Source organism: Neodiprion virginianus, chromosome 1 (genome assembly GCF_021901495.1).
Source record: "Neodiprion virginianus isolate iyNeoVirg1 chromosome 1, iyNeoVirg1.1, whole genome shotgun sequence".
Taxonomy (NCBI): Eukaryota; Metazoa; Arthropoda; class Insecta; order Hymenoptera; family Diprionidae; genus Neodiprion; species Neodiprion virginianus.
The window spans coordinates 28,127,971-28,135,928 of record NC_060877.1 but is presented as its reverse complement, the minus strand read 5'-3'; the positions used below and the strand labels follow the sequence as shown (position 1 = coordinate 28,135,928).

The 7,958-nt window shown below is 36.7% G+C and overlaps 1 protein-coding gene across 2 annotated transcripts; it reads left to right on the top strand.

The window, feature by feature from the left end:
* The first annotated feature begins 274 nt into the window (after positions 1 to 274).
* LOC124301318 (protein lifeguard 4-like) lies at positions 275 to 2,675 on the top strand. 2 transcript variants are annotated; one of them, XM_046756213.1, is made up of 5 exons: positions 275 to 423; positions 1,158 to 1,428; positions 1,669 to 1,774; positions 1,877 to 2,028; positions 2,246 to 2,675. In XM_046756213.1, the coding sequence occupies exons 1-5, from the start codon at positions 279 to 281 to the stop codon at positions 2,493 to 2,495; spliced, it is 924 nt and encodes a 307-aa protein (XP_046612169.1). In that variant the 5' UTR covers positions 275 to 278; the 3' UTR covers positions 2,496 to 2,675. The 2 variants fall into 2 exon arrangements, with proteins under 2 accessions (XP_046612169.1, XP_046612176.1); XM_046756220.1 differs by having other exon boundaries at positions 300 to 543; positions 1,153 to 1,428.
* Positions 2,676 to 7,958: the final 5,283 nt, after the last annotated feature.

The following is a 7,958-nucleotide window of genomic DNA, read 5'->3' as shown; positions in this document are numbered from 1 at the left end:
TACTCACTTTGTAGCGACTCAATCTGAATCTTCCATACCGACACTACTTTGGCTGCTACGAATGTCGGTGCGAGCCCGTTAAGTAGAGTCGATAGACCAGAATCCTCCTACGCTCCCAGGCCCACCTGGGCCCACTTGCCCGCCGAAAACTGGTCACAAAAATTTACGCTGGGGTATCCGTCTTTATATTTTTCAGTCAACGACCCACTGTAGAAATCTACTCGCCCTAGTGCCATCTGATGGCGCCAATGGTAAATCATCGGGAACGGTACGATTCTATGCGCAGTGTTTCCTCCGTGGTCTGCTCATTCCATGCATATGTTTATGGAGTTGTGGTGACGTTAAATTTCACTAGAATAATTAGCGAGAAAGCAAAAAAATCCCAGACAACACCTCGTGATTCATTCCGTTTTCATTGTGAAGGTAGGAAAAAGTATTACACGAATGCAATTGAAATTAATGTTTCACATCGAAGTGAGTGAGCCGTAATCGTTATACGTGTTCATACTTAATTTCACTACGGCATATCTGCAAATTCTTAAATCTACGTAAACAATATTATACTTGTTATCATTGCAAATATAAAGATGGTGTCACAACTTTTCCGTATTGTGTGACGTTTCTTTTATGCCAATAACTAACCTTCACAAAATAGTTGATAAGAATTCTATTCTTGTTTTCCATAATAACAATGAAATGTCGAAACTGAATTTAGAATTGAAATAACTTTATTGAGTGAAAAAGCAAAATACATTTTATGCTGAACAATTGTAACGGTACCATGTCAGAAATTTTTGGTGAAAACTTCACTTAGTCGTATCTGTTATTCCGTTACACAAGATCCATTCGAGGAAACTAATTTGGTAAAATGCATTTATTCTTTTGCTTTGATATTTCCATTAGTGGTCTTCCTACCTGTATGTGTTTAAATTTTACCGTCACCAAAATTTGTATTTTTTATATTTAATCCGATTAAACTACCACATGATCGTCTTATGTATGATGATGGCAAGGTTTTAATTCGATAGCAAAACGACCAATTATTATTGAATATTTATTACTAATATTTAAAAATATCAGTTGCAATGTTTTGACATTTATTGACCAGGGTCAATACACAATTTCTCAAAGCACCTACGTTACTTCGTTTTTTCAAGGAATCACAAGCATTTATAATCAACTTGAAATGGCTACCGTACCACTGATGTTCGCGGAAGAGGATATTGAGGGAGGGGGTAAAGAAGAAACATCAAATGGGATAGAAAACGACTTTGCATATAACAACAATGTGCAAAATGCTAATATTAAAATACGAATGGCTTTTTTGCGTAAAGTCTATGGTCTCTTGAGTGTTCAGTTGCTCATGACCATTGTTGTCGCAGCCATATGTATGTTGAGCAAGCCTGTTAGATTGTTCATACACCAAAAGTAAGGATCCAATCATCTTTGATGCTTTATACATGTATCAGTTAGTGAAAATTACGCTATTACATATTTTCAAATACAAATTGTAACAAGTAAATAATTTTAGAGAATTAAAAAAGTTCAAGCAATTCGGCATGATGTTTATCATAAGTTAGAACTTCCTTTTCACTTCAGTTATGATTACTGCCCCTGTTAGACCACATACTTCATACTCACTTTCTTCTTATCATGGTGATATTTCAGCGAATGGATGGTTGGATTGTCATTCTTCATGACCCTCGGATTTATGATGGCGTTAATCTTCAAGAGAAGAGAACACCCCATGAATTTGATTCTTCTGGGTGCATTTGTAAGTATCATTAATGAAGAAGTATCAGGAATTTTACGTTTTGTCTAAATAGTAAAGAGTTAGTAGCTCATAATAAAAAATAAACTTTATTATTAATTGCAGACTTTGGTTCAATCGTACACAGTTGGGGTTATTGTTACAATGTACGACCAAGCAATTGTCTTAGAGGCTTTACTTATCACATTGACGGTGGTTGCTGGATTAACAGCTTATACGTTTCAAACAAAAAAAGACTTTTCGTTTTTAGGTTTTGGGTAAGTATACTTTACTTCAAGTTTTGTTTTGAAATATTAATTACATGCAAATCAGTATGTGAAGTGAAATTTGCTATCTGGAGTCGCAGTTATTCGCTTTTAGCTACTCCTACAATGTTTACGTTATTCTATTCTTTTAATAACTGTGCACCTAAAGATTGATAAAAAAGCGAATTAGGTATTTCTGATTAACTAACAGTCGAATATTCATTTTCAGATTGTTTGCTGGTCTGTGTGCCCTCCTGGTTGGTGGAATTCTTCAAATTTTCGTACAAAGTACTGGATTTGAGTTGCTGCTCAGCATAGGAGGTGCTCTGCTGTTTTCGATGTTCATTATATTTGATACACAACTCTTAATGCGCACATTGTCACCTGAAGAGTATATTTTGGCAACCATTAATCTGTACATGGATATAATTAATTTATTCGTGCATATTCTCAGAGCTTTGGCTGCTTCTAGGCAATAATTAATGCTCATGAGAGTTCAAAACTTTTTCCAATTTGTTATTATATTTCGTGCTTGATTGCCAAGATAAAATGTTCCGTTATAATTAAGGTAAAAATTTCTTGTCTCACTTTTTTGCCATTTTTTACGCACTTGGCGTGTGTTAAGCTTCTTAAGATGAATAAAGTGTCGTATTTACGTATGTAACTTGACTACACATTTTTATTCAAAGTAGAGCTGATAGGGTTATTTAGGTATATTTATCAAATACAAAATCTGTCACCCAACACAAATTCTTCCTTTTTCGCCACTTTAAATACTCATGTCTAAATAAATCGGTTGATTTGTTAAGTATGCACGTGTTACCGTTCATATTTTGACAGGACTTGTCAAAATGACACTCTATGGCGACGTTAATTTACTTCGCTACGTGCGCACCGATACAGTAAATCGAGTTTGGACATGACTTTTGCTATCAGCAATTCTTTTAGGTACTGTCGAAAATTTTCAAACTTACGACTCATTTTTAACTAGAACAATTTGTTTTGCAAACGTACCTTCAGGCAGCCTTGTACAGTCAAGGCTAACAGTGTAATAGAGCCAATGATATATTTTTTATAAACATTTGATATATTTTAAACGTTATTTTATAATATCGTATTATTATGTATATTTTACCCTCTAACCATATTTTTATGGTTTCATTTAAACTACGTTTTACGGATGAATGACATATCATTTCACCATTCTGTATTATTTTGTTCTTACGTGTAAGCAATCAACACAAGTATTTTGCCGTGTTGTATGATAAAATGTGTATATTCAATTTCGTGAAATAAAGTTATTTGTTGAATCTAATCTAATATCCCTTCATGCTTGTGAGGAATTATCACCTGTTAAATTAAAGGAAGAGTGTAATGCGGGGTAACGCAAGTGGAAAAACGTATGTCAACTATGTTCCCGGACACTAATTTTCACAATTTATTGCAATACAGATTTTGAAATAATTGAAGGAGCTATACTTATTTTCGTGTTTGTGTAAACACTAAAGTTGGCAGAAATTCCGCATAAATTTTCAGAATCCAAATGCTTCCAACTCCTGATTTATAGCAAATGTATGGTTTTGCACGATGGAATTTCTATCCATAACTTGAAGTGTAAATTACACAGCAGTTTAGCCGCAGTACGATCCTTTGTACGTTGCAACCTAATTACGTAATACAATTTCCCTTTCGATGTAGATGTAATACTTTCACGATCGAAACCGAAATTGATCTGTGTTACTTCCACAGGAGCCTTCACTTGTTATTGAAATGTTCGAATGCAGACTTAAGATGTGTGAAATAAGCAGAGGTTCTAGAATCCACAGACGATTCGTATTAACTTGGGTTGTTTCTGTGTCCAGGTATTCAATTGATCTTTATTCGAAAGTTAACTGTGGCTATTGAAAATATACAAACTAGGGTGTGTGTTTAATGCGTGTTTACGAGCTACACGATTAACGATACTGTGGAGCATTGTATTGAAAGCCAAAATTAGCTTGTTCAAAAGCCCTCGTCCACAGAAATCAGGTCATTAGAATCGAAATTCAGTCTTTCATCTACATACAACGGAAAGATACGTATAAATGTAAAAGTAGAGTTTACAACTTCATTAAGCGCCTCCAGTTCATGGACCTTTGTGACTCGGAATATCTTACTGTATTTTAAATCGAGAATATGTGGTATTTACGTACATAAATTAGTTCTGAGTGAGGCTGGATTTGTCAAAGAGAATGAATTCGCGTAACTTCGACTCGCAGTTTGATGATGATATGTATTGGCATACAAAGAAAATCGGGTACACAGAGCTCAGTTTCTGGTATCTGCAGTTGTTCAACCGTTTCTGTAATTTGTCGCGTAAATAATTTTGGGCTCTTCGCATTCAGTTTAAATTACGATAAGACGTCTACGTAATTTGTTAATTAATCATTTAGCTTAATACAGAGATATTTAGTAATTTTTCACGATTGGTAAATTGATTATTACTTGATACGGTGTCATCTGTGATTTACGAGCTAAAGCTTGACCATTTTTAAGTGGCCGAGAATGAGTCACGACATTCATTTCAACAGCAAATGTAGTGTATGAGCATAGATGAGACTTCAGATATCGAATCGATTGAATATTACATCAGATTGCTTAGAAGAAGTTTATAACAGTTCGAGCTTACGAAACGAAATAACATTTTCTCCACGTAGCAAATGGTTTTCATTCGCATTTTCGATAATTCTTCTTTAATATCATTGTAATGCCGATAGCAGTTTTACAAGCCGCCTGAGAAAAGCTACCGGATATGTAATTTGCGACGGCTGCTAAACTTTTGATAATTTGAGTTCGTTTTCCAATTTTGCGTACTCGCTCCAACGCGTTACTCCATCTGACTAAAATTACTTCCAGAATATTTGCAAATGTACGTACATATAGGTACGTCTAATGTCATCTACCGTTCTGCGGAAAGTCCGTGGGAATTGTACCCTCGATTAAGAAGACGATATTGGTGTAAGAAATGGAATAAAACGTTGGACGAACCGCGTCACTTAACGAAATGAAAAGTAAAATACACGCAAGAAATTCTCTACACAGACGAGTCGAGCTTTCCGGGGAAACAATGTTCGCGCATTTATATTATTACTTTATTAAATTATATAATCTTTACTTCAAATGTAGAACTACCCAATAAATCTTCATTAATCGCGTTCAAGATGACTTCGAATTTTTAATCCGTCAATGGAAAACGGACATTGCTTATATGTACAGTCAGGAGTGATCAGTGTTGTAAAGTATCTAGGTACAAGTACCTTTTGTTGTTCACAGGTACATTTGTCAGTACCTATAGCTGTATCTAGATAATTTTATTAGCAAGTACCTTGTACTTCAGGAGTATCTGAACCTACTTATAGGTACAATGTAAGGTACTTTATTTGCGTAAAAATTTCCCAGTAGAACGTGTGTTCAGTGCTGGAAGGCAAATATTAACTTTACCAGAAAATAAATTATCTGATGACATTTTCGAATGTCTACATTTTCTTAAACATGATAACTTGCATAAGCCGTATAAGTGGAGTACTGTACAAGTGTATAACTTTTTCATATCACTCTTACGCACGGAGAAAATAAAATAGCAGATTCTACTCAAAACTGCAGGAAAAGAGGTACACACCAGGTTTTTTGGTAAAATATACGTCGCAAAATGCATAGTTTACCTGAAGATCATCGCAAACCACTGTGGGCAGACTAAAATCTGCTAAATTTTTGTAGTAAAAAATACAGTTGACATTTGTATTTTTCATGAAAAACCCTCACGTGTCCCTCTTTTCCTGCGGTTTTGAGTAAAGCCAGTTCTTTCATCCTCTCCGTGCACTTACGTAAATAAAGTACCGAAGTACCTGTATACAGACAAATTTTCAGCACCTGGACCTGTACCGGTACTAGTTTTAAAGTACTTTTTACAAATTATTATCGGATTTGAAAATTTCGTAATCCATCGTTTTTGAAGATTCACTTTTAAAGTAAAATATAAGATAAACAGTATTGATATTGACAAACGGCAATTAAGAGTGATATATTTCCATGCGGCAAGTGAATATTTGGCATGGTACATAACGTCGTTGGTTATCTATTCCAAAGTTTCACTTCGTCTGAAAACGAGCTCATAGTTTGTTATTATTGTTGTTATGCGACCACAAGATTTGCCCCTGGTTTGTTCGCCGGGATGAAGTTTGAATATTTAACCAATATACCAAAGACTATGTCTATCCTTTACACTCCCGCATATATTTATATATAATATACACATATGTAACATATAGCTTATAAACGAACCGTTTACTGAGCGTATCGGTGCAAGACCGTCTTCGGCGCCGGTGTGAATTGAAGATACGTGTGGCTCATTCCGAAGTAGAATACTCAGTAATTCGAGTTATCACGTCTCGCAATCCTCGGGAACTCCGGCGACTCGGACTAATGTTTTCGTTACGTCACGTTCTCGACTACACCCGCATACGTGTACATCAGAAATGAAAGCTCCCGGTGCTCTCTCGGACCCGCAGTGTGCCACAGCTTTGATGAAATTCCCAAACGTCTTGTAGCTTCCACTCCTCGATCATGCTCCATCATTCTTTCCGACCTTCTTTATCTTATACCTGTTTTCTCGTATAATCTTTACTCCTTCCTCTGCTGCCGGCTGGTACAAGTTGTGTCCGAGCTGGCGTTTCGGATTTATTTGACCTGAAAATCTTGGAAGATATTTTCGGCTAAGCTAGGACTGTGGCAGTGGAATTCTCCATGCGGCGCTTATCGTCGAATTCTTTTCGACGCTGTCCTGTTGAGGGGGCGAGGAAGTGTAACTCTTTACTGAACCGGAAATACAGCCTGAATGCATGTTAATGTCGCATGACGATGCTTAGAAATTGACGTTTACGGTTCTCGAAACTCCCGCAGGCTCTAAACAATAGTCTTGTGGATCTACAAGGGTACGAGCTCTATACAGTTATATGACAATGCGATAGTCCACTCAACTATCTCTGCTTTTCTGACACTGACGTTGAGCACGGTCCATCTATTGACCGAATTGTACACACGAATTTCCAGATTGCGATATACGCTCAACCGAGAGGCGGAAAACCGGTGCTGTGTTGCTGTTTGCGGAACTACGTTGGATCGTTATTGATTTTGCAATCTAAAATGCACTGAGTAATCAGGCCTGAGTCCTGTACATATATACCCAGATGTAAATTGTTCCCAGGAAAACGATATCGTTTATTAATTATTTGAGTTTGTAACTTGGAGTGCCTGAGAGACCCTTCTGCGAGTATATTCGGGTATAATTATGATCCAACGGAAACTGGCACCATACCTACTGACTCCGATCTCTTTCGACGTAGTTGTGGAGATGAGCTGGATGGGGATGCTGCAGGGAGACGCGAACTCGAAATTTGATTCATTCGTGATTTGCAATGCAGCGTGGAATTCTCTGTGCTTGTCCTGCCTAAGTAGTGCAGGCTGCAAGCTGCATTCAGGTATAGAGCCATGTAGTACATGCATTGGTATATACCTATGTATGTATTACATACCTGGGCTTGTGGGTTGGGGTGGTGGGGCTGTAAAAACGTGTAAGCTAGTGAATTAGGATTCTATGAGATGCTAATGAAGTCTTTACATTCTGCCAGCGTCTTCACTCGAAGCTTGTAAATTAGGACGGGGGGAAAACTCTACTTTTGATTACCTTAGCATAGCGGAAGGAGAATGATAATAATTAGATATGAAACGGCGAAAACATGGCTATATACGTATCTTTGACTTGTATAAGTAATTTTATACGCGCGTATAGTAATGGCTTATTGTCAACGGTTCCTGGAACGGAAGTAGCGATGGCATGATAATGAATTCCAATTCCAGCCAAATCTCTTACTCACTGTAAATAAATAAATATTGTTATTCACCGT

Bases quoted from the DNA above. Each gene is read 5' to 3' on its own strand.
- LOC124301318 (XM_046756213.1), top strand. From the start codon at position 279: ATGCGCAGTGTTTCCTCCGTGGTCTGCTCATTCCATGCATATGTTTAT. The intron at 1,775-1,876 runs GTAAGTATCATT...TATTAATTGCAG, and splicing joins TGATTCTTCTGGGTGCATTT to ACTTTGGTTCAATCGTACAC. The intron at 2,029-2,245 runs GTAAGTATACTT...ATTCATTTTCAG, and splicing joins TTTTCGTTTTTAGGTTTTGG to ATTGTTTGCTGGTCTGTGTG.